Source organism: Ursus arctos, unplaced genomic scaffold (assembly GCF_023065955.2).
Source record: "Ursus arctos isolate Adak ecotype North America unplaced genomic scaffold, UrsArc2.0 scaffold_21, whole genome shotgun sequence".
NCBI classification, from domain to species: domain Eukaryota; kingdom Metazoa; phylum Chordata; class Mammalia; order Carnivora; family Ursidae; genus Ursus; species Ursus arctos.
Window position 1 is genome coordinate 49,052,665 of NW_026622886.1, and position 23,465 is coordinate 49,076,129.

Sequence of the window (23,465 nt, forward strand, 5' to 3'; positions counted from 1 at the left end):
GCATATCATGTTGAAGATGAGCGGGTGGCAGCCACAGAGCCAAAATCAGAGCCGGAACCTGAGGAGAGAGGCGAGTACTGATCCCCCATCTACTTTTTACCCTCCTATCCTCGGGCACACTAGTTGTCCCCTCAAAGTTGGGGCATCTGCTTTTTAGGATGTGGCCCCACCCCTCCCCCCGATGAAGTCAGTGACAGTCCGAGGTAGGGATGGGGAGCCTCCTTTATTCAGGAGTGGTGCTCACAGACCTCTCTCCCTTCGGACGATAGCGTCACCCAACCCCTGCCCGGAGCATCGGGCTTGCTCTGTGCCGTTGGGCCAAGGGGTCCGGATGCCCTCAGGAGATTGATTCTCTTCCGTTGCTGACCCCAGGCCTCCTCGTTGGGCCTGTCCGGTGGGAGGCGGGGCAGCAGGACACTCCCCCACGCCGAGACGCCTGGGTGACCGTGGCTCACGCGGCTGCCGCCGCTTTACCACCAGCGAACGGCACCCCACCCCCAATCCTGTCTCAGCCCCAGCGTCTCGGGGCCAGAGTGGCCACGTCGGTAGCTGGGGCTCCTGGATCCTCCACAGGACAGCCATTCCACACCCTAACCGAGAAGAGAACCTTAAGGAGATTGACTCAAGACTTTGGGAGGAGGGGTGCCGATGGATAGGGAGCAGAGAAGGGTTTTCCCATTCCCCCAGAGGTCCCTGGGCCTCCTGCACGAGAGCATCCTGGATCTCTTAAGTGTGGGAAGCCATTTGGGGTCTCCCCGGTGTATAGTCCTTCCCCTGAGATAGGTCCCTGCTGCCCTGTCCTGTCTAATAATCATCTCTGTGTAACCGTTGCATCAGGCCAGCCCCCTGTTTGGCCCTGCAGCCCTCTGGCCTCCGGCTCCACTGCTGATGAAAGCAGCATCCCATACACTGGAAGGCAAAGAGGGCTCCCCAGGGAGGACAGCCCTGAAGAGAAACATTCTGGGCGATATTGCATCTCCAGTCCCCAGGGATAGGCAGCTGCTGCTCTGCCTCTGGGCTACCTCCTCCCTTCCCTATAAGAGACTGAGGAGAATTTACCCATTCATTACTAACAAATTACTTATCAGGCACCTACTACGTGCCACTGCATTTTTAGGCCCAGGATACATCCATGAACAAGAAAATCTCTGCTCTCACAGAGCTTACATTTCAGTGGGAAAGGTGCACAGTGAACAAATACATAAATGCCATGGAGAAAACCAAAGCATGGAAGGGTAGCGAATGCTCAGGGTGGGGGTTATAGTTTTACCTTGGGTGGCTAGGGATGCTTTCACTGAGGTGACATTTAAACGAAAAATCTAAAAAGAGGCAAGGGAGTAAGCTGTACAGATAATGTGGAATGAAGAGCTTTCCAGAAGGAACAGCAAGAACAGCGGTCCTAAGGTGGGAGTATGGCAACAGGCAGCCAGCTGGCTGGACTAGAGTAAGAGTGGTCAGTGAAAAATCCAGAGCAGGAAAGTAGATCGTGTGACGCCTGCTAAGCCACTTTAAGGACCTTAGCCTTTAATATTTGTGAAATTAGAAGTCACTGAAGGGTTTTGAACAGAATGACAGGACCTGACTTAAGTTTTTAAAGGCTCACTCTGGCTCTTTGTGGTGAACACACCTGGGGAGGGGTGGCAAGAGCAGAAACTGGGAGATCTGCAGTAATCCAACAGAGGATAGTAACTTGATCTAGACTGAGAACAATGCAAACTGGGTTCTGGGGTTTTTTTTGTTGTTTGTTTTTTGTTTTGTAAAGATTTTATTTATTTGACAGAGAGCGAGCCAGCAAGAGAGGGAACACAAGCAGGGGGAGTGGGAGAGGAAGAAGCAGGCTCCCAGCAGAGCAGGGAACCCGATGCAGGGATCGATCCCAGGACCTTAGGATCACGCCCCGAGCCGAAGGCAGACAATAATGACTGAGCCACCCAGGTGCCCCTGGGTTCTGGGTTTTTGAAGAATGAGTTTAAAAATTTAGCTGGTGGTTTGAATTGCGGGGTGTGAGAGAAGAATCAAGGACAATACTAAGGCTTTTGGCTTAAGCAAGTAGAGTTGCTATTTACTGAGATGGAAAGACCATGGAAGGGGAAGATGAGCAGGATTTGTCTTCGGACCTACGAAATCTGAGATGCTTTGTAGACATCCAAAAGGAGATTCAAGTAAGCAATTAGGTAACATAGTTGGAGGTCCCAGGAGAGAAGAGACTGGAAATGTGCATTTAGAGGATGTCAGTGTGTGCGAATGGAATTAGGAAAATACCACTTGATTTGTTCCCTTGCCTGTAGTCCAGTCCTTACCCTGGCAGGTTTGAGGCCTACCTTGAATTTAGAGGAAGTGGAATTGGCCATGACTTTTCTATTATGTAATTGGGACTATCAATGTCAGCAACTGAAAGTAAAGGTCAGGCTCTCCTCTGTCCTTGGAAATGGCTGCAGGGACCACTGACTGTCCACACCCTATAAGACAGGAAGTGAGGAAAGACCAATAGGAGGCTGGAGATAAAAGGAGCTGCCTCTCTCCCTTCCAAAAATGGCTGACATCTATCTTTGATCCCCACAGTGTTCCAGAAGGAAGTGTATCTTCATACATCACCACACCTGAGAGCAGGTAAACTTCACCATCCTTTTCCCAAAACCAGTTCCTAAGAGATGCTGCTTAGGGTCCCTGTACTGGGGCCCTAATAAGTTAGGAAAACACCTAGAGAAGATAGGAGGGTTTGAATCTAAGCAGACTTTGCTGACGGGCCACATCCATCTTCCTGGCCTGCCCCTAACTAGGTGACCAAATCACTATTCTTAGAGCATGTCCTAATTGAAAGCTGGCTGAGTGAGCAGTCAGCCCCAACAGAGATAATTGGTCTTACCAGACATCAGTCCCCATCAAGGTTAGACTCACAAAGGACTCCCCACATGGGAGGAGAAAGGAACACAAGATGGTCTGATAATTGCCCCCTGGAAACTACCAACAGAGTTCCCCAAGAGAGGCTGAGAACTTTTACCAGGATCCCATAAGAATGTATATTCTAGACCCATGCTGCTTCAAATGTCGGGCAAAAGCAGTAAAGATGGAATATTAGTATAGACCAATTGATTCTTTTTAAAGGGCCAAACAGTAAATATTTTGGATGCTGAGGTCTCCACTCTTACGGCATGAAAGCAGCCATAAATAATAATAATGTAAATAAATGAATGTGGTTCTGTTCCAGTAAAACTGGATCTGCAAACAGGTACCAGGCCACTTTGCCAGACTATCTGACTGCTTTGTGGAGTTCTTCTCCTCCCACCCCTGACCCCCCATCCTGAGTATGTCCTTTTCCAGAGCCTGATCCAACTGCAGAGATGGCAGCTGAATCATTGCCTTTCTCCTTCGGGACACTGTCCAGCTGGGAGCTGGAAGCCTGGTATGAGGACCTGCAAGAGGTGCTGTCCTCAGATGAAAATGGGGGTACCTATGTTTCACCCCCTGGAAACAAGGAGGTGAGAATGCTATGCCTAAACCTTGGGGGGGGTATTTCCTTTCCCTTCTCAACTAATATCTACCCTACCTTTCCTCATTCTCTTGAAGGAAGAATCAAAAACCTTCACCACTCTTGACCCTGCCTCCCTGGCCTGGCTGACTGAGGAGCCAGGACCAGCAGAGGTCACGAACACCTCTCAGAGCCCTCGCTCTCCGGATTCCAGTCAGAGCTCCCCGGCTCAGGAGGAAGAAGAGGAAGACCAAAGAAGACCCAGGAAACGGAAACAGAGTGGCCAGTCCCCAGCTGGGGCTGGAAAGCAACGCATGAAGGAGAAAGAACAAGAGAATGAAAGGAAAGTGGCACAACTAGCTGAAGAGAATGAACGGCTCAAGCAAGAAATCGAGCGCCTGACCAGAGAAGTAGAGGCGACTCGCCGAGCTCTCATTGACCGAATGGTTAATCTGCACCAAGCATGAACAGTTGGGACCATCACTTCCCCCTCGGTCCACTACCTACCTTTCACAAAAGTGGCTGCTGACCATCTTCTCCAGTGCCAATGATGTGACCCCACCTATTCGGGAGGGGGGAAAGCGTGGGGTAGACAACAGAAAAGGGTCTCAGCATGTATATAGAGATTGTACATTTATTTATTACTGTCCATATCCATTAAAGTGACTTTCTATGAGCCAGGTTCTCACTTTCACTTTTTCTTCTTGCCTTTAGGGGTTTCAGGGGGTTTCCCCTCAGCTAGAGCCAACTGTTTCTTCAGATCCAAGAGCTTAGCCACCTCGGCGGCAACCTGGTTCTTGTCTGCCTTTTGTGCTTTCAGTTCTCGGACAATGTTGCCCTAAGAGAAGACCGGGTGGGGGAAGAACAGTGGTGAGACCAGAAAGAGCCTAATTAGGATTGGCTTTTCTGCTCTCCCACAGGGCTTCCCACCGCGCACCTGTTTTGTCACCTCATCCATCAGCATTTGTACCTGCTGCGGTGCAGCTGTCACCACAGCCTCTACAACTGCTGGCGTGGCGGGTGCTTTGGCCTGGAGAACGACAACAGAGTTACCACCTGCTTTGTAAATAGCCCCCAGCCTCGGTTTCACGGGATGGCTCGGGACAGTGAGGACCCCTCACTCCAAGGGCTCCTGCTGCTAAGACAGGAAAGAACTACTCTAAGGAAGGAAGCAGCAGGACCAGAAGATGGAAAAAGTACTGAGAACTACTTAGGGACACCACGGAGATGACACTGGGGCTCCTGCTGGGTGACAGCGCAGTCAAAGCTTCTCACCTGGCCCCCGCCAAAGCGCTGCCTCAAACTTTCAATCTGGTCATTTTCCAGTTTTTGGAATAAGGGACTGACCTGTGAAGAAAGAATTCCATAATCATTCACTGATGGGGGAGAAACTCTGCCAGACTATACAGAGGCCCTCTCTCTCCTCAGTCACTGACACTGAGGAGCTCCACGTTTCAGAAGAAACAAATGAGCAAATACCTGCCGATTTCAATAAAGAATCCAGATAAAACACTGGCACTCACCCTGAAAGCCGAAAGTATTAATAAGGTCCAAGACTAAACTATTTAAGGATGCTAGGTTGACGTAAGGGTTTAGAGGTGAACTTACTTTATCCTCTCGTGTCAAAGAGGAAATGGCTATTCTGTATTCTCCCTGCTTACTGCCTGTTGGCAGTATGGAGACCACGGGATGGTGGTGTTTCTTCAAACATCACTGGAGACCCATTAGTTTTACATGCCAAGTTCTGGCATAAAGAGTGGTGAGGGCATATGAGCTAGACACTGGGCTTGTGAGCAAATACCAAGGACTTTCTAAGTACAGGGTGGGGAGGAGTGCAGCAGGGGTTCAGAGAACGGCTGTGAGAGTCCTATGTCCAAGTTCTCTGACCTCACCCCAAAGACTGCATGGCAAAGGCAGGAATGCTCAGAGGCCGGCCCGTCCAGCCCTCAGACGTACTGTGCCAATCTGGTGTCCGGCTGGTAAGGTGCACACGAAGTTTGTGAGCAGGACTCTGCAAGCCGGGGGTGGCAGCTGCAGCTGGGCCTGGATGGTGGCACCAACCGTGGGCATGTAAGGCTGCAGCATGACGGACAGCAAGGCAGCTACATTCACTGCCAGGCCTGTCACTGTCCCGGCCCGCTGCCTGGGGAAGAAGAGACATCAGTCTAGACTTGCCAGGAGGACACAGCCCACCGCCACTTTGCTCCTGTAGCCAAGCTTACCTGTCAGCCTCGCTGCCTTTAATCCGCTTCCAAGGCTCGTTCACCTGAATGTACTGGTTGCCATGGCGAGAGATGGTGAGGATGCTGCGTAAGGCCTCCCGGATCCTGGGCAGGGAGGGGGTGGGCCAAGTTAAAGTCCCAGAGGGACCAGTACGTGGCTCTCAACATGCCAGCATAGATCACTGAGATGAGACCATGGTGCAGGTTACTTACCGAACCTTCTCCAGCAGCTGGTGATAGTGCTGGAGTTCCAGGGTGACATGGGCCAGCAGGCGCCGATCATCCGAAGTAAGCACCATCTCGGGCACATAACCCCCAAAAAACTTAGACACAAACATCCCAGCTCTTGATGGGAGTCAGGAAAGAGAGGGAAGAGAAAAGAGGAATTACTGCCCAGTCTCCTCCTAGAAATTAAAAATGACCTGATTTTCGTAATTCTCCATTCTCTCAGAACTGTCCTAGCTCCCTCAAGCTAGAAGGCAAAGCTTAACAAATTCATTCCTTGTTCTCTCTCTCCCCTAATAAGAAACCTGATAAAGTTAAACGTCCATTTTAAGAAATCAATACAAAGAATGATGAAGTCGAAACATATGTAACTTGCTATCCAATACTCTGAAATGCAGTTGACAACCAAATCTGAAAGGATGGGTAGCCATGGAGTACACTTCTTTAGACTTCCGAAGAGCTGAGAGAGACACCAATAATGGAGCGTGAGCCTAAAGTAACAACCCCCCCCCCCACCGCCAAATACAGTAAATGTCTCCTACTCCTACACTAAAATAACCCCTTTCTTCAGACCTTTCTAAAGGTCTGCAAGTAAACTTTTTTGCTAGGAGAGAACACATTTCCAATTCTATAAGGAATGTTAATAGGAAACCAATTTGCGGGTGCCTCGGTGGCTCAGTTGGTTAAGCGATGGCCTTCGGCTCAGGTCATGATCCTGGAGTCCCAGGATCGAGTCCCGCATCGGGCTCCCTGGTCAGCAGGGTGTCTGCTTCTCCTTCTGACCCTCCCCCATCTCCTGCTCTCTCTCTTTCTCTCTCACAAATAAATAAAATCTCTAAAAAAAAAAAACAAAAAACAAACCCAACAATTGGCAAAAATTCATTTTGTGACCAGCTTTGCTAAATCACACCTGTACAACTGACTTCACCCAAGCAAACATACCCGACTATGTTCTAGGATCAGGTACCAATTGATAGAAATCCACTTTCCACATTATCCTCCCCATCCCTCACAGCTCCTCCTCATTCCTGCCTTCTCGGCACCCCCATCTCTTCCATCTCTCCCGCCTAGTGGAGCAGAGCTAGCCACCACCCCGCCCTGCCCCCAGCTCATCTGCTCTTACCCCACTCCACCCCCTCAAGTCCCACCTGTTGATGAAATTGCCCAGGTTGTTAAGCAGTTCAGAATTATTCTTGAGTAACATGTCTGTCCAGGAGAAGGCACTGTCCTGGCCCTCGGGCCGAATGTATAGCAGATAGAAGCGCCAGATGTCAGCAGGGATCCCTGTGTCCTGGGCCATGTCACCAAACACTCCCACGCCCCGGCTCTTGGAGAATTTCCCATCCTCATAATTCAGGTACTCTGGACAGAGAAGTAGAATGAGAACCATGTGCTCAAATCACACCTTCCCCTCTCTGACCCACTAACACTTCCTCTCCCTCAAACTCAACTATGGGTGTCCAGCAACACTTCTTGAGTATGGGCCTGCAAAGAACTTGGGGATCTCTTCCTCTCCATTTTAGCCTTTTTTCCCTTTACTTCTACCCATTACAATATTTTAGCTTCAGACTTTTGCTTTTTTAGGCTCTTGTTCCCTTCTTCTGGGTTGAGTTCTCATGTTCTAATGATTTCCTATTTCAATTCAACTCCTAACTCAAGATCTAGCACCTCTCCAGGATCTTCTTCCAAATACTGCCTCAGCCCTCATTCCCTAAGAACTTCCCCACCTTCAGTCTTCCAGGGTACCTGTAGCAATGAGGTGGTTGACCAAAGTATAGTTGTCTTCAGCTCCTAAAGCTGAACAAGGAAAAACTAAGCCGTGGAAGGGAACATTGTCTTTGGCCATGAACTGATACAGGTTCACCTACAGAATACAGGTGGGAAACGAAGCTCCTGAGATGATTTTCAAAGGCCCAAGAAAGATCGGATACGCAACCCTAAGCACCCCAATGCATGCACTCTCCCCATGGACAGGCTAACCAAGAACTGCTCACTTGTTCTGGGTTCTTCCACCATCTCTCCCACTGGTCTGTGTAGTTGGCTGTGATGGATAAGTAGCCAATAGTGGCATCAAACCAGACATAGAATACCTGGAGGGCCAGGAGGAAGGAGACAGACTAGGATGAAGGAACACCGGGAGAACCTCACCAACCCAGTCTCCAACTGAAGCAAGACATAATCAACAGTCTATTCTACTAGCTCAGGGTCTCAACCCAAAAGCACTGTAATATGACATATGAATAAAGCATAGGATTTTTACCTTGTCCTCAAAGCCTTCTAAGGGTACAGGAGTTCCCCATTTGAGATCTCGGGTTATGCAGCGTGGCTTGAGGCCATCCCGAAGCCAAGAACGAATAATGAACCGGGCATTGGGTGTCCAGTCACTGCCAGGCAATGTCTTCCCCAACCACTCCTCCAGTCGTTTTTCCAGCTGAGATGGCAGAGAAAGTGAGAGCTGATTTAGGGCAGTCTCGTACATGGTTTGCATAAGGATAAATATGTACAACCTCTCAGGAGTAGTCTGGCGACATACAATTAAAAGACTCAGGATCTTGACACAGCAATTCCATCGCTAGGAATTTCTGCAATAGAAATACACAAAAGTGCATGGATGTGTATATAAGAAGTACACGTTCATCATAGCAAAAAAAATGCAACCCACTCCCCATGGTTCAGCAGAGTTTAAAGGAACATGGTGTATCAGTACAATGAAATACTTATGAGACCATTAGAGAGTGAGTTAGGTCTGTACGTACTGACAGGTAAACATCTCCAAGATACGTTTAAGTAAAGCAAACCGCAAAATAATACATGATACAACCCTATCATAAAAATTAAGTAATAACATACAGATTAACAGAAGCTCCAAAAAGTTGTCAAGAAAAATATGTTTCAGTGCTGTATTCTCAGATGGGATTATGTGGAACATCTACTTTTATACCGTATTTCTACATGAAATTTTAGAAACAAGCTTATTTCACTTTTATCTTATAAGCAGAAAAACAAAGATAAATCTGTTGGAAGGGATGGTTCATGTGGTTTACGCTCATCAATCCCACAGCTTCTGGAGCCTGACGATAGCTCTACCGGGAGGGCTGCGGGGAAACAGTTGCACACCACGCCGGTAAGAAGGCAAAATGTAACAACACCTACTGAGCAAAAGCTGGCGATGAACTACGTGTGCAAGGGATCACTTTTAAGGAATTTATTCTGAAGACACACTTCCAACAGCACAAAAATTCATAAGCACGAACTCACTCACTACAGCATTATTTTTCACCACAATTTACTGGAAACTCCCTAAATGGTAATCCTAGGAAACAGGTTAAATAAAGTATAGTACCTACACTGAATGGAGTATTATGCAGCTGTTAAAAACTGACCGAATAAGGCTACCTATGAACTGATACGGAGTGATTTCCAGAAGGTACTGTCAGGTGAAAAAACAAAACGCAAAAGAGTATACACCCAGAATGCTGTATTTCGAGTGAGAAGAGGAAATAAGAAAACACACACACACCTGCTTTTCTTTATATGTATGTTTATAAAAATAAACACATTAAGAATAAAACCGAAGACAGAGCTGATTAACTACAGGAGATGGGAGAACAAGGTGGCATGAACAGGAAAGGGAATGACACTTCTCTCAGTATACCTTTTTGTATGGTTTTGATTTTTTAAAAGACTGATGTTCTCCTTATTCAAAAAATAAGATTAACAAGGACAAGGAGAGGGCAAAAAACTAAAAGCAAATGAATCAAACTTATTAACTTATTTCAGTAAAAAAACCACACTGAAGGGGGAAAAAAGCTAAGCTAAAACAATTTTGAACACGCTACCTGATTATATAGCCTCAGCCGGGGGAAGGGGCAAGGCTGCCAACAAACCCCAAACTCTGTTTTAGCAGGTTTTTGGCAGTGGTATGGGTGAAGCAATTCTGAAATTATTTTTAGGTGTACTGTAGGACTGAGCAAATGAGTAAAGGTCAGGGGCCAGGGTACTTACTGTGGAAGATGGGAGATATAAACATGAAATAAGGGAAGGTCAGGAAGACCCCTGTATGGATGGACTGGAATCGCACGTGTTAGTATGAACTTCAAATGAACGCCTAACTCTTTTTGCGGGAAGGGCCAGGAAGCAAAGACATCCCAGTAGCAATGAGCACACCTCAATCTGGGTCTCTAATACTGTTCTTTACTGAAATGAACCAGGGCTTTGTGGAGGAATGGTTGATTCTGAGGCTGGAAGAGATGAACGCAGATATCTTGTTATGCCAGAAAATAAGGAAACACTTAGAAAAAGGTGGAAGATGTCAAAAACACACAGAGAAATGATCTTAAAGAGGCCCCCGCTGGCCAAATAAGGGACAATTTGAACATGAAAATAATTCATGACAGGAATGAATTATAAGCCACAGAAAACAACAGGAATCCATGAGCCCACACTGATAGTGGGTAACTAATAAATGAGCAAAGGAGAAGGGCATATGTGTAGGGGTCGTAGAGTTGGAGAAGCTTCATGAAAAATGGTTCAGGATAAGAATGATTAAGTAAGGGACGCCTGGGTGGCTCAGTCGCTTAAATGTCGGCCTTCGGCTCAGGTCATGATCCCAGGGTCCTGGGATCAAGCCCCCCCTCAGGCTCCATGCTCAGGAGTCTGCTTAAGACTCTTCCTTCCCCACTGCATGCGCACACGCTCCTCTCTCTAAACAAACAAATCTTTTTAGAAAAAGAGACTAAAGAGGCTCTGTATGTACATGCATCTGTGGAAAGAGCAAGAATATGCTAAAATAAATAGAGCAAAATCTTCACAACTAGTGAGCCTAGATAATGGGTACATGAGGTTCTTTGATCTAGCAACTGTCTATTCTTGCAGCTCTTTTTGTGAACTTGAAATTATTTCCAAAGTTAAAAAAGGACACAAATCTACTAATGTGGAAAATCCAGTCACAACATGTTTTAAAGTAAAAGAAAGAAAGTGCAGAACAATATGAATGCCATGATCTACTTTGTATTAGAAAAAAGATATGAAGGGGCGCCTGGGTGGCACAGCGGTTAAGCGTCTGCCTTCGGCTCAGGGCGTGATCCCGGCGTTGTGGGATCGAGCCCCACATCAGGCTCCTCCGCTATGAGCCTGCTTCTTCCTCTCCCACTCCCCCTGCTTGTGCTCCCTCTCTCGCTGGCTGTCTCTATTTCTGTCAAATAAATAAATAAAATCTTTAAAAAAAAAAAAAAAAAAAGAAAAAAGATATGAAAATACTTTGGTATGCATTTGTCATTTCTGAATAGACACCAGAGAAAACGAGCAGTCGTCAATACGTCTGGGGAATGGGCCTGGGCCCTGCACTCTCTTTTTATCTGTTATGCCTTTTTTACAATAAGCCTATATATTTTTAAAAGGGAAACGAAAAACATTTGAGCATGGCTTGGTACAGATTTGTGGCTGAGGCAGAGGCGTCAAAGAGGCTGCGCAGACTAGCTTGAGGCAAAGGCCCACTTACCTTAGGCAGGTCCAGGAACAGGTGCCGAGAGGATTTCACCACAGGGCACGACCGGCAGACTTTACACTGAGGCTTCTGTGAAGGGAAATTCAAAGGAAGGGCAGAGCCAAGGTGAGACAGGATCAGGACTTCAGGCCAGGGGAGTAGCACGGGCAAGGGGAGACGCACACAGGGATGAGCGCCCCAGCCTGCCATCCCCTGAGCTTCATGCTTCCTTGGGCCTTCTGTGACCTGGAAGACTCAAGTCCACAGAGCATAACATCTGTTAGTCCGTCGCCTGACTCTGTCCCATGGCTGCAAAGAATAGGAAAAGGCATTCTCTAAGCACAGGCTAAGTAGAGAGCACTGCGCTCTACGGGGCTGCGCGAGGGGAGGAAAGAGCAGAGACACACGGTTCCTCTCCCTGAGGAAGTTACAATCATGTTAGGGAGAGCGGGTCCCATGAGATCTGCCCCAAGCAAAATGTCAAGAAATACTTACTTTCACGACACACTGGCTATGCAAACACTGGCACGTGACAGCAAGAGGACTCAACAGTGGGGGAGGGGTGTAGTCAATCAATGGTGGCCAATCAATGAAAGCTTCCCAGTGAGTTTTTGATCTGGGCTTTTGAATCTTTTCTGTAGTTTTGACCTGGGCTTTTGAACCTTTTCTGAGTAGGCTCCACGCCGCACGTGGGGCTCGAACTCATGGCCTACCCTGAGATCAAGCAGCGCAAGTTCTACGGACTGAGCCAGCCAGGTGCCTGCGCTTCCGCAGCTGAGCGATGAGAACTCTCAGGACCTCTGTCCTGACCCGTACAAGCCTGTCTCCAACCGCCCACCTAACGCCTCCGCGTGGGTGTCTTACCAGGCACCGCGAGCTGATCAAACACAACCGCACGCCCGCACTCCACCAGGACGCCTGTCCTTCATCCAAGCCTGCCCGTGTTCGTAGACGTACTGTCTACCCCAGCTGCTCAAGCCAAAATCTTACAAGTCGTTTTCTTGACTTCGCCTCACCCCGAATTCACCTATCCATTTCTACAGAGTCTGCCTCCGATATCTATTTCAAATCTTTTTTCCCTCCGCATTTCTGCTGTTACTAATCTAGTCCAACCTCTCATCCCATTTCTGAGCTACCACTCCGGCCTCCAAACTGGTCTCCCCACCTTCTCTCTTCTTTCTTCCCACCCACTTTCCACGGAGCAGCCTACCATCCAGCTGCCACAATGGCTTACTAGGCCCTGGTCATCTGGTCACCGCTGACCTCTCTGACCTCATCTCAATCCAGCCTCCCTCTCACTGTGCTACAGCCATGCTGGCCTTCTCCCTTCTGCCTTTCCAGCTGCTTGCCGCCTTGCGCCTTCGCATTTCCTGCTCCTTCTGCTTGGAACATTCTCAACCTCTCATTGCCCGGCTTCCTCCTTCTCCTTCTTCGTTAAACTCTCGGTTCACATGTGACCTCCGCTGACAAGTCTCCCCTAATCACCTGGCTACAATCTTTCCCCAGAAGCCACTGTCAGCCTCCCGGCAGTTTCTCCTATATGTACGCTCTCGTCTTTAGGGTTGGTCTCCTCCCCACACTGGATAAAGACCTGTCTTATTCACTGCTAACACCGCCAGCAGTCCCCAGTGACTACCCTATCATAAGGACTCAAAAAACATGTGTTGTATAAATGAAAGAATAAGTTAGCCGATGAGTAAACACAGAGAGGAGGAGACGTGTTTATGGAAGAGAGAGAGAACCAGTGAACAAATGCAGATCAGGAGCAAAGGTAGGCAAGCGTGCCCTCATCTCGGCTACTTCCTGGCACAACGCTAGGCACGTCGCAAACGCTCAGCAAGCAGCCAACGAACCGAACGATAAGATGGGGTAAAAAGAGGCACTGGTGAGGGCGCCTGGGGGGCTCAGTCAGTTAAGCATCTGCCTTCAGCTCAGGTCATGATCCCAGGGTCCTGGGATCGAGCCCCACCCTGGGCTCCTGCTCAGCAGGGAGTCTGCTTCTCCCTCTCCCTCCCTTGCTCATTCTCCCTCTCTCAAATAAGTGAAATCTTATCCAAAAAAAAAAAAAAAAAAAAAGCACTGGTGAAAGGCCCTGAATGCTAAAACAAAAATCCTCAATGGGACCAGCCTGGGAGTCCCTGAACAATAGAAACTGTTTCCTTCCTTCCCACCTTCTCCTCCTATGAGACCCCCCTCTCACCTTGAGCTCAATGGCATTGATGAGCTTGCCGCACTTGTCACACTGGTCACCCCGGGCCTCCTCGTAGCCACAGAAGGGACACACGCCCTCCACAAAGCGGTCAGCCAGGAAGCGGGCGCAGCGTTCACACCGCAGCTGCTCCACAGTATCTTGCAGCACAAAACCTCGGGTCAACAACCGCTGGAAGATGTCCTGCGTGATTCTAGCAAGGGGAGTCAGGGACAGGGGACGGCCCAGTCAGAGGAAGTCCGAGGAAGTGGTGCACCATTCCCTTGGGTCACTCCACCCAGGCCCCATGTCAGTCCCAGTGCTGCAGAAATCAGGCAGAAGGCCCCTCAAGGCCAAGGCCATCTAGTCGTCTTAAGGGAGTCTTACTGGATGACCCAGACCCCTCATACATACTCCCCAACTTCCACACAAACTCTTCCCTCAACGCTCCAGAATTTATGTTTGTCAAATACAAACAGTTTTGGACTCTTCGCTCACACAAATCTCTAAAAGGACAGGACTGTACTCTTTTTTAATACGTCCCAGAATCAAAATTAGTCAGTCCAACTGCTAAACTGCTTAACTCTATTATGCTGACAGCCTGTCCACTACATAGTTTTTATTAAGGATGAGTATCAGGCAGAGGAAGAATGAGTGTTATCTGGGGCGCCTGGGTGGCTCAGTTGTTAAGCGTCTGCTTTCGGCTCAGGTCACCATCTGAGGATCGTGGGATCAAGCCCCTCGTCGGGCTCTCCGCTCAGCGGGAAGCCTGCTTCTCCCTCTCCCACTCCCCCTGCTTGTGTTCCCTCTCTCGCTTGTCTCTTTCAAATAAATAAATAAAATCTTAAAAAAAAAAAAAAAAAGAGCGTATCCCTTATAAACCCGCAAGGGAGTGGGAGGGAACGTCCCTAGGACTCTAGAGCAGCCGGGGAAGAGCAGGGTGGTGGCAGAGGCAAGGCAGATACTTCCCATGAGCCAAAGTCCTGTCTCTTCCCTTCCTCGCCACTCCCTCAGCCCCTGGGCAGCCTTCCGCATCCATGGAATCCCCATGCTTGGGATCCATTTCAGGGCAATAGTCAGACCCTAAGTTTAGCGGGGGAATGCCTAAACAACCCTTCTGGTTCCTTCTGTCTCCAGGATATTCTCATTGCCCCCAGCCCCAGTGTTCACCCTCCCCGTCTGCCTGATTAGAGAAAACCTACTTGGTCTGCTGTGGAGTAGTGGTACGACCAAAAATATCAAACGAGATATTAAACCAGCGGTAGATGTCGGCATGGATGGCATGGTACTTGTCACAGATCTCCTGGGGTGTCAGACCCTCCTCCATAGCCTTGGTCTCTGTCGCTGTACCGTACTCATCTGTCCCACACAGATAGAGGGTGTTCCACTGGCGGAGGCGGGAGTACCTGGAAGGCATATGGTAATCACAGGGGCCCCATCTCGGCCCCTCCCATGCCTCTGGGATCCCCCCAGCCTCCACCCTTGAAGCATTCCACTCCCTTGGGCCCACCATTCCCTCAGGAGGTCCCTCCCCCAGCAGTTGGCTCTACCTGGCAAAGACATCAGCACTGAGCACGCAACCAATGATGTTTCCAAGGTGGGGGACATTGTTGACATAAGGGAGCGCGCTGGTGATGAGCACATTCCTTTCCCCAGCCACAGGCAGCCTGGCAGGGCAGGAGAAAGACAACGGTCCATGGAGGAGACGCAAGGGTCAAGAGGGACCAACAGTGCACAGAACACCCAAACACAGACCTGCTCTACTGTCACACACTCAGGTACACCTGAAGTCTTTCCTCACGTGAAACCAAGGATCGTGAACTCCCCCTAAAAGCCATGAGACCCCCTACAGTTGAAAGCGCAGGGCCCTGCCAGTGAGCAAGGCCAGGTACCCGCATTCCACACTGACCTCTGTCTCACTTTACTATCGTGACTGCTGCTTTTCCATCAGCTCGTTCTCAGGCTCCAACTTCCTGAGGATCAACAGAACTCTTCCTGGTTCTGTCCAACCACCATGCCCCCAGACTCCCAAAGCCACCCCAGCATCCTTTCCAAGCACTGCCCTCTGCCCTTCCTCCCAGGTGCCATGGAAGCATGACCTCCTGTCACTGTTTCAAGTACTCACAGCCTGCCACCCCATCTTCCCGTCTTCCCAGCTGCCTTCCTAGCCACACTCCCCCTCCACTTTCCCAAGCTCGTGCCTAGTCATGCCACTCACTCTGCTGTCTGAAGTCTCTCGATCCGCTCCACTCTTTCTGTGCTTCAACCCCGCAGCTCGGCTGCACACATCCTGTATCCACCCCCTCCTTGGCACTGACCCCTCACCAGGGCGCCTTTGATCTTTCCAACCATTCTCAACCTATAATCACTGGCTCCCATCATTCACCGTGTCCTTCAGCCTTGGCCATCCTGAGAGCTCACAGAGTCCCATGATTTCTACTGTTAACAAAGACTCAAATGATTCTTGTTAACCTCACCCCTGCTTCCCAGGTGCTAATATATATTCCCAGTTAGAGGTCCCAACTACTTCCTAGAGCGTTTCCCAGCTCATTTCCTTAAAAGAGATCTCACTGATTTCTCCTGCATTCGTTAACTTTGCTCCCTATTACTGCACACCATAATTTTCTCTGAAATCCAGCTGAGAACTCAGTTCCTTCGGGGAAGCCTTCTTCACAAGCGACCCGTCTTCCACCCAGTCATCCTTGCACCCAGAGCCCCAGAGCACACTGTGTGGTGCTCATGTGTCATTCTGTGACCCTCTCTTCATTAGGAGTGTGCTTCCTACCTCGGCAGACATAAAGGGGAGCATGCCTGGGGTTCTACCCTCAGGGGGGGTTGCATTCTGTTATATAACTGGTGACAGCGATCAATGCGGTGAGCGGTGCAAAGTGCCAAAGGAAAAGACGGAAATTAGAGAAGTCAGCGAAGGGGGCCTGTCAGACAGATACTGGCACTATCAATAACTTCCACTTAGGAAACCAAGCCCCAGGGCGCCTGGATGGCTCAATCGCTTAAGCGTCTGATTCTTGGTTATCAGCTCAGGTCTCCACCTCAGGGTCATGAGTTCAAGCCCTGTGTTGGACTCCTCGCTGGTGTGGAGCCTATCTAAAAAACAAAACAAACAAACAAACAAAACAAGGCCCACTCATCAGTGCCTACTCACACAGGAGTCTGCTGCGGCCGAAGTGGGGGCAAGCTTTCCAGGCCCTTCTCCCAAGCAGTTACAGCCATGGCAATCTCCTCCTCAGAGAGAGCAGCCAGCTCCTCCTCCTGTGAAGAGCAGACACAATCCCCCACCAGGTGAGGAGGCCCACAGACTAAAGAAACTTGCTCTCCAACAACTGAAGGAGTTAATGGCCATGCTCAAAGTCCCTCTCCAAGGCATCCCCAGGTACTGAGGCTCTGTGGGGACCCCGCTGCTCTGTTCCACACCTCAGGCTCATTGCTGACAGCCCTCCCCTCAAAGGAGCCGGGCTGGGGCTGCTTTTGGAGGTAGGGCCGGAGGGCTAGGACACCCTGCTGCTTCAGCACAGTCTCTGCAGCTCTCTGACATGGCTCCTGAGAACTCAGGGTCTGGAACCAGCTGTGCAGGGCACCCAATTCCTCTGTGGGCACGGGAGAAAAGAGGAAATTAGCAAGACCTGGAAAAGGCAGGCAAGAATGGACCTCCTCCCTTTCTTCGTGAAGTCTCTCCAGTTATCTTCCCCAATTCCCTCAGCCATCTTTATGCTGTAACTGCCCCGTCAAGCTACACCTCAAAGTGGATCTTCAATTTGGTGTTGCCCATTCTGTAATTCCTCCACCAAGCTCCTGGGCTGGGGTCGGGGATGAAGTGATATGCACAGTTCTCACCAGGGAGGTAGGCTGGGTCTTGAAGTAATGGGTATAGCGCCCCCCACAAAACAACATCAGCTAGAGATTCTGTCTCCTTTGTTGAGGAAAGAAAAGAAAAAGGTCCACAGATAAAATACTATGTTTCTTCCCATGCATACAATAATATCTAACATTTCCTAAGCACCTACTATGTGTCAATTTACATCACTTAACCCTCACAATAATCCACTGAGGTGGCTACCAGTATTACCCCATTTCAAAAATGAAAATACTTGAGGACTAGAATCTGGTGATCTTTCAAGATTACACTGCTACCAAGTGGCAGTGTTGGGTTTTGCAGTCTGAATACAGCCTTCCATCTTGATTCTTATATAATTTTCCCTGATCCCCATCTCAGAACCCAACTCACCCCAGCCAGGAAAGGACAGCTCCGACGACTCAAGCTCTGGTCAATGTGAGTCAGGGCTCTACGGACTGGGCCAAGAACATCTTCCCCCTTCTTGCCTTGGACCACTAAATAGTACAGGGCAGCAGACAAAGCTGGCTAAAATGTGGGGGACACAGGTCAGGATGGCCATACAGAGCAAGGGCCTGCCTGCCAGCCCCCATGTCTCAAGCCCACCTGCAGCTCCGTAGCTTCCCATTCCAGCCACTGGTTGGTGAGGTCATCTTGCTCCCAGCCAGATAACAGAAAGAAGTATCTGCCCAGGGAGACAGCAACAGCAGGCGGAATTAGAGGGACCCTTCTGTCTAGCCTATTTCTCCCCCCACAGTGAAGCAGTGGTTACAAATAAAGCCACACAGTGGACAGTAAGGCCTGCTTTTATTCAGCCACCTCCCTGCCTTAAGGACCAATACTGACCGGCAGATTGCACTAGTGGAGAAGAGGTAGTTGCCACTATCCAGTTGCAAGACAGGGACCTTAGGCCGGGTCAGGAACGGGACCACACACTCTGATGCAGGAGAGCGAAAAAAGTGAAAAAAACAAGGAAAAGAAAGAAAAAAAAACTTTGTTAACTTAGAAGGACAACTTCGCATTGTTCAGGGAAAAAGAGAAGAAAGACACTGGAAAGATTTCTGGATAGGACCACTGCAAGGGGGTGGGTCCAGAACGAGCTGGATAGACTAGCAGGTGTTCAGCTGAGACCGCCAGTTGGAAGCAACAGATGGGCATTGCAGAGGGGTGGTGGTGGTGGTATTGGGACAGTGCTGCCGCCAGACACTGAAACAACGAGAGTTACCGAATGATCTAAGGAACTGGGAGAACTGACAAGAAAACTACTTTTAAGAGGCACCCAAACAAATGGCTGGGAAGAGGTAAACCGAAAGGAGTGAATGTGTGTCTGTTTTAGAAGAGAGCAGGGTTTCCTAAGAACAATAAAGGGGTGCCTGGGGACGCCGATGAATAACTAGAGAGAGTATGGGGGCGGGAGGAGCCTGACGGGTGTGGGAGAAAGTTGGAAAGAAGACAGAGGTTCGCTGGAGTGAGGCGGGATACGGGAAGATGGGGGGAGGAGCCTAGAGATGAGGGATGGGGTATGCCGAGGGTAATTAAGGGAAGCAATTAATGAAAGATGTGACGGGGAGAAGAGGGATGGGCTGACCAAGAATAGCGGGGGAGGCGGCGGACGGGAGTGCGTGGTGGGGGGCGGAGGTTTGGAGAAGACAACTGCGGGAGGGATGTCGGGCGTGTTTTTCGGTCCCGCCCCCCTCATCCACCGCCCGCCAGCACCAGCCCCACTACCTTCGGGGCCTACGGTGCTGATAAGCAGGTCCGCTCTGCCCTGGGCCCTGCCCGCCGCGGCCAGAACGGGCAGGCTCCCCGGGGCGCCCTCGCTCACGAACAGTCTCATCTCGCCGTGGATCCCACGCTGATGCAACCGGAACCGGCCTCCTGCCTGTGAATAGAGCGTCCGCCGCGATGCACGCCGGGAAATGGAGTTCTGAACTGGGTCTTTCTCGGGGCACATACCGGGGAAAGTAGACTATTTCTCCCATCATGCAACATCAGGAAACAGGAAAAGAATATCATAGAGATAGAGAGGCCGCAGAGGCTGTGCTAGAGTGGCACTTTTTTGGTGGGCGGGCCGGAGGAGCCGATTGCACGTAGAGCCCCGCGCACTGCGCTTGAATCTTCTACGGCCTCTGGACGGTGGTGACGGAAACCAAGGCCTTCTCTATTCTTGATGAAGTGGCATTGTCATGACAGGAGCTACCAGCAAAGGCCGACTCTCCATTCGGGTTCACAAGAATAGAAATTATACAGTTGAGAGTTACGATGAACTTACTTTAGTGACACGATGGAAATTAATGTAGATATCCTATTAACAAAAAAGCATGTGCCTATTAAATATTGATTTAATGCCAGTCTGCGGCTAGACAGTTTCACTGAAGGTGAGGGAGCATATGTAGGGAAAAGGTCAGAGGAAGGGAAGTAAGAAGGCGAAGAGTTTGGCAGTAAGTATTTATTTCACGAGGAAGTACATATCAGTAATTGAGAAAGGGAAGCTTCTTATTCGTTTTTACATCCCTTTAAGAATAATTAATACCTGGGGCTCCTGTCTGGCTCAGTCAGAAGAGCACAGAACTGTTGATCTCGGGGTCATGAGTTCCAGCCCCATGTTGGGTGTAGAGATTACTTAAATAAATAAACTTAAGGGGCGCCTGGGTGGCATAGCGGTTAAGCGTCTGCCTTCGGCTCAGGGCGTGATCCCGGCGTTGTGGGATCGAGTCTCACATCAGGCTCCTCCGCTATGAGCCGGCTTCTTCCTCTCCCACTCCCCCTGCTTGTGTTCCCTCTCTCGCTGGCTGTCTCTGTCTCTGTCAAATAAATAAATAAATAAAATCTTTAAAAATAAATAAATAAACTTACATAAACAAACTTTAAAAATAAATAATAACTAATAGTACTTATGAGTTAGGCACTGTTCTAAGTACTTTGAGATATGTATTAATTAATTCTCAAAAAACCCTCTGACGGTTCTGGACCTTCTGAAGTGAGGCCTTGCAGCTTCTGCCCAGGCTTCTTGGAACATTCTGGCAGCTCTGAGCAGCCATGTAAGAAGTCTCATTACCTTGAGACTGCCATGCTGGAGAGGTCTCATGCTGACACTCTGGCTGACTGCTCCGGCTGATGCCAGCATTCCGGTCATTCCCATCAGGGTGTCAGATATGTGAGTGAAGCTCCCTAGACCAACCCGTCTGCTTGCTGAATATCACTGAGTGACCCTAGCCAATGCCACTTGGGATAGAAGAATCACCCAGCTGAGCCCTATCCAAATTTCTGTCCCGTAAAATTGTGAGCTATAAGAAAATGGTTATTTAACAAAATACAAACAAACAATGAGCTAGGTTCTCTCATTCTTGTTTTATAGATGAAGAAGCTGAGGCACGGAGAGGTTACTTTGTGCCAGGCACTATACGAGGCATCGAAGATGCAATTATCAACAAAACAGATATCGGCTTCTGCCTTGGCAGAGCTCACAGACTTCCTCGGAAGTCAAAAAATAAACTAATCTTTGAAGTTTCATGAAAGTCGTAATGCGCGATGTAAAACTTGCTGTGGGAGCTCCTAGTTAGGGCCCCGACCCAATTCTAAGTGGTTAAGAGAGGCCTTCTTGTGCAAATGACCTTTCAGCTGAGATCAGAATGATAAATAAGAGTTAGCCAGTGAAGATTGGTGGGATTGAGAGAAAGTGTCTCAGGCAGAGGGAAAAAAAATATATGCAAAGGACTGGAGACCTCAGTGCATTTTAGGAATCTGAGGAATTAGTGTGCGGTGAGAATACTGAGTTTGTGGTAGGGAGTATGAAAAGGCTAGGCTCAAGGGAGAAAGTCTCTGTAAACCATACTGTAAATTTTGGACTTGACTCTGAGGACAATGAGAAGCCTTCGAAAGGTTAAGTCAGGGACATGGCAAGGCATTTTTGTGCTTGAGGAAGGTCACTCTGGCTGCTGTGCCAGGATGGACTGGAGGTGAGGAGAACCATATGCAGGGAGACTACTTAGGAGGCTATGTCATCCAGACTAAGGAAGATGATAGTTGTAGAGATGAAAGGAAGTAGGTAAATTGAAAAGATTTAGTAATCGGTTATATAGGAGTGATAAGAAAACAGGAGAAATCCAGGGTGGCTGTCAGGTTTCTGGCATGCATAATTAAGTATACTCTGTATGTGCTCCAACAGATGATAATATTTTCCCTTTCATAGTGATTATCACACTGTATTTTGTTATGAGAGGGCAGGAGCCATATTTGTCCTTTTTTTTTTTTTTTAAGATTTTATTTATTTATTCGACAGAGATAGAAACAGCCAGCAAGAGAAGGAACACAAGCAGGGGGAGTGGGAGAGGAAGAAGCAGGCTCCCAGCAGAGGAGCCTGATATGGGGCTCAATCCCATAACGCTGGGATCACGCCCTGAGCTGAAGGCAGACGTTTAACCGCTGTGCCACCCAGGCGCCCCCATATTTGTCCTCTTAATCAACAATGCCTACCACACAGTTCCTGCCTGGCACATATGGTAGCAAGCATTCAATAAATATTTATTGAACTCAAATTTAACCAAATAGTGGTACTGGAGGAGAAAAAAAGGTTTGTGGGGAAAGCTGACAAGTTCAGTTTAGAACATACTGTGTTTGTGCTACTTTGGGCATCGTCAAATATCCAAGTGCTTTTCAGTGGACAGTGGATTAAACTGGAGGTCCAGAGAAAGATCTGGACTGGAGATAGGGTATTCAGCAGCATATGGAGGTCATTTAAGCTGGGGAGAAAATAAGACTACATAGGGCGAATAGAGTTCAAAGGGCACAAGATCTATGACAGATCTTGTTAAGGAACAAGGGACTGCTAAGAAGGTAAGAAGGGCACCAGCAGTGTTTGTAGGAGGAGAGAATAGTTAATTGTGTTCACTGCTGCTGAGATGTCAAGCAACATAAGGCCTGCAAAGTATCCCTGTAAAGTCAGGGGTGACCTTAGGGAGAAGGGACCTTGCAGAGGTGAGGGAGTGAAGGGAGAGGAAATGGAGATCCCTGTATGTAGGCAACTCTTTCAAGAACTTTGACTGTAAAAAGGAAAAGAGAGGGATAAGGTGGTAACCGAGGAATATAGTAAAGGGAGGTTTGGCTAAAGATGGCTGAGGCTTGAATATGTTTAAAAGCTAAGGTGGGGCAGCACCTGGGTGGCTCAGTTGTTAAGTGTCTGCCTTTGGCCCAGGGCCTGATCCCAGGATCCTGGGATCGAGCCCGCATCGGGCTCCCTGCCCCGCTGGGAGCCTGCTTCTTCCTCTCCCGCTCCCCCTGCTTGTGTTCTCTCTCTCACTGGCTGTCTCTCTCTCTGTCAAATAAATAAAAAAATCTTAAAAAAAAAAAAAGCTAAGGGGAAGGAGGCTATAAAGAGGGAGAGGATAAAGTGCAAGAGAGTTGGCAGAGAAGGCAGAAGAGGAGGAGATGTGAGCACTTAGCAAAGGCCAGATGAATGAATGGTCAACAAATGGATGAAGCTGGGGACTGCTCGTGGAGGTGGGAAGGGGTAGTGGAGGGGTAGGGTGCTCCACGTGTTGAACGTGTTGAACGTGTAGCCGACTAAAGAGGAAGATCCCTGAGGCCAAATCCCAATACTGGGAACCAGCCCTCAGATCACGTGTCAGGGGAAGAGCAGGCTCTAAGATGTCACCAAAGGGGAGGGGCAGTCCCCACCCTACCTCTCCAAAGCCAGACCCAGAGCCTCATGTTGTGCAGTGGGAAAACGGAGAAGGGCAAAACAAGAGGTATTAGGTAAGGAGGAAGCATCAGGGTGTGTTTTAAAGTCCTGGCAATCAACGGGGCTGTCAGTTTCCACCTTCCACCAAGGAAAAGCCAACATCAGTCCCCCATCCATCCCCATATGCTGTCATAGCACCCTGTAATACTTTTCCAGAGTCCTTGATTCAATTGTAATGAATAAATGTGTCATTAGTTAAGATCTGTCCTTAAGCTCCCCGAGGGCAAGGACTGCGTCTATCTCCTTCCCCTCTCTTATCTCTAGTGCCTAACACTGTTCCTTTCAC

The 23,465-nt window shown here is 48.9% G+C and overlaps 3 protein-coding genes across 3 annotated transcripts; 2 read left to right on the forward strand and 1 right to left on the reverse strand.

Annotated features, from left to right (window-relative positions):
• The first annotated feature begins 7 nt into the window (after positions 1-7).
• Positions 8-3,376, forward strand: LOC113256381 (DDIT3 upstream open reading frame protein). The gene is made up of 3 exons (XM_026500181.4): positions 8-70; positions 2,563-2,610; positions 3,322-3,376. The coding sequence occupies exons 1-2, from the start codon at positions 8-10 to the stop codon at positions 2,602-2,604; spliced, it is 105 nt and encodes a 34-aa protein (XP_026355966.2). The 3' UTR covers positions 2,605-2,610; positions 3,322-3,376.
• On the forward strand, positions 3,342-4,145 carry DDIT3 (DNA damage inducible transcript 3). Its single transcript, XM_057316203.1, has 2 exons — positions 3,342-3,479; positions 3,568-4,145. The coding sequence occupies exons 1-2, from the start codon at positions 3,342-3,344 to the stop codon at positions 3,934-3,936; spliced, it is 507 nt and encodes a 168-aa protein (XP_057172186.1). The 3' UTR covers positions 3,937-4,145.
• MARS1 (methionyl-tRNA synthetase 1) lies at positions 4,088-19,370 on the reverse strand. The gene is made up of 21 exons (XM_026500180.4): positions 19,168-19,370; positions 18,286-18,376; positions 18,046-18,124; positions 17,833-17,967; positions 17,442-17,517; positions 17,022-17,194; positions 16,753-16,859; positions 15,140-15,256; positions 14,792-14,995; positions 13,602-13,803; positions 11,417-11,491; positions 8,177-8,347; positions 7,911-8,006; positions 7,663-7,780; positions 7,065-7,278; positions 5,905-6,036; positions 5,692-5,796; positions 5,426-5,612; positions 4,745-4,816; positions 4,407-4,499; positions 4,088-4,307 (listed from the first exon to the last, which is right to left on the reverse strand). The coding sequence occupies exons 1-21, from the start codon at positions 19,274-19,276 to the stop codon at positions 4,161-4,163; spliced, it is 2,703 nt and encodes a 900-aa protein (XP_026355965.3). The 5' UTR covers positions 19,277-19,370; the 3' UTR covers positions 4,088-4,160.
• Between the last annotated feature and the right edge of the window lie 4,095 nt (positions 19,371-23,465).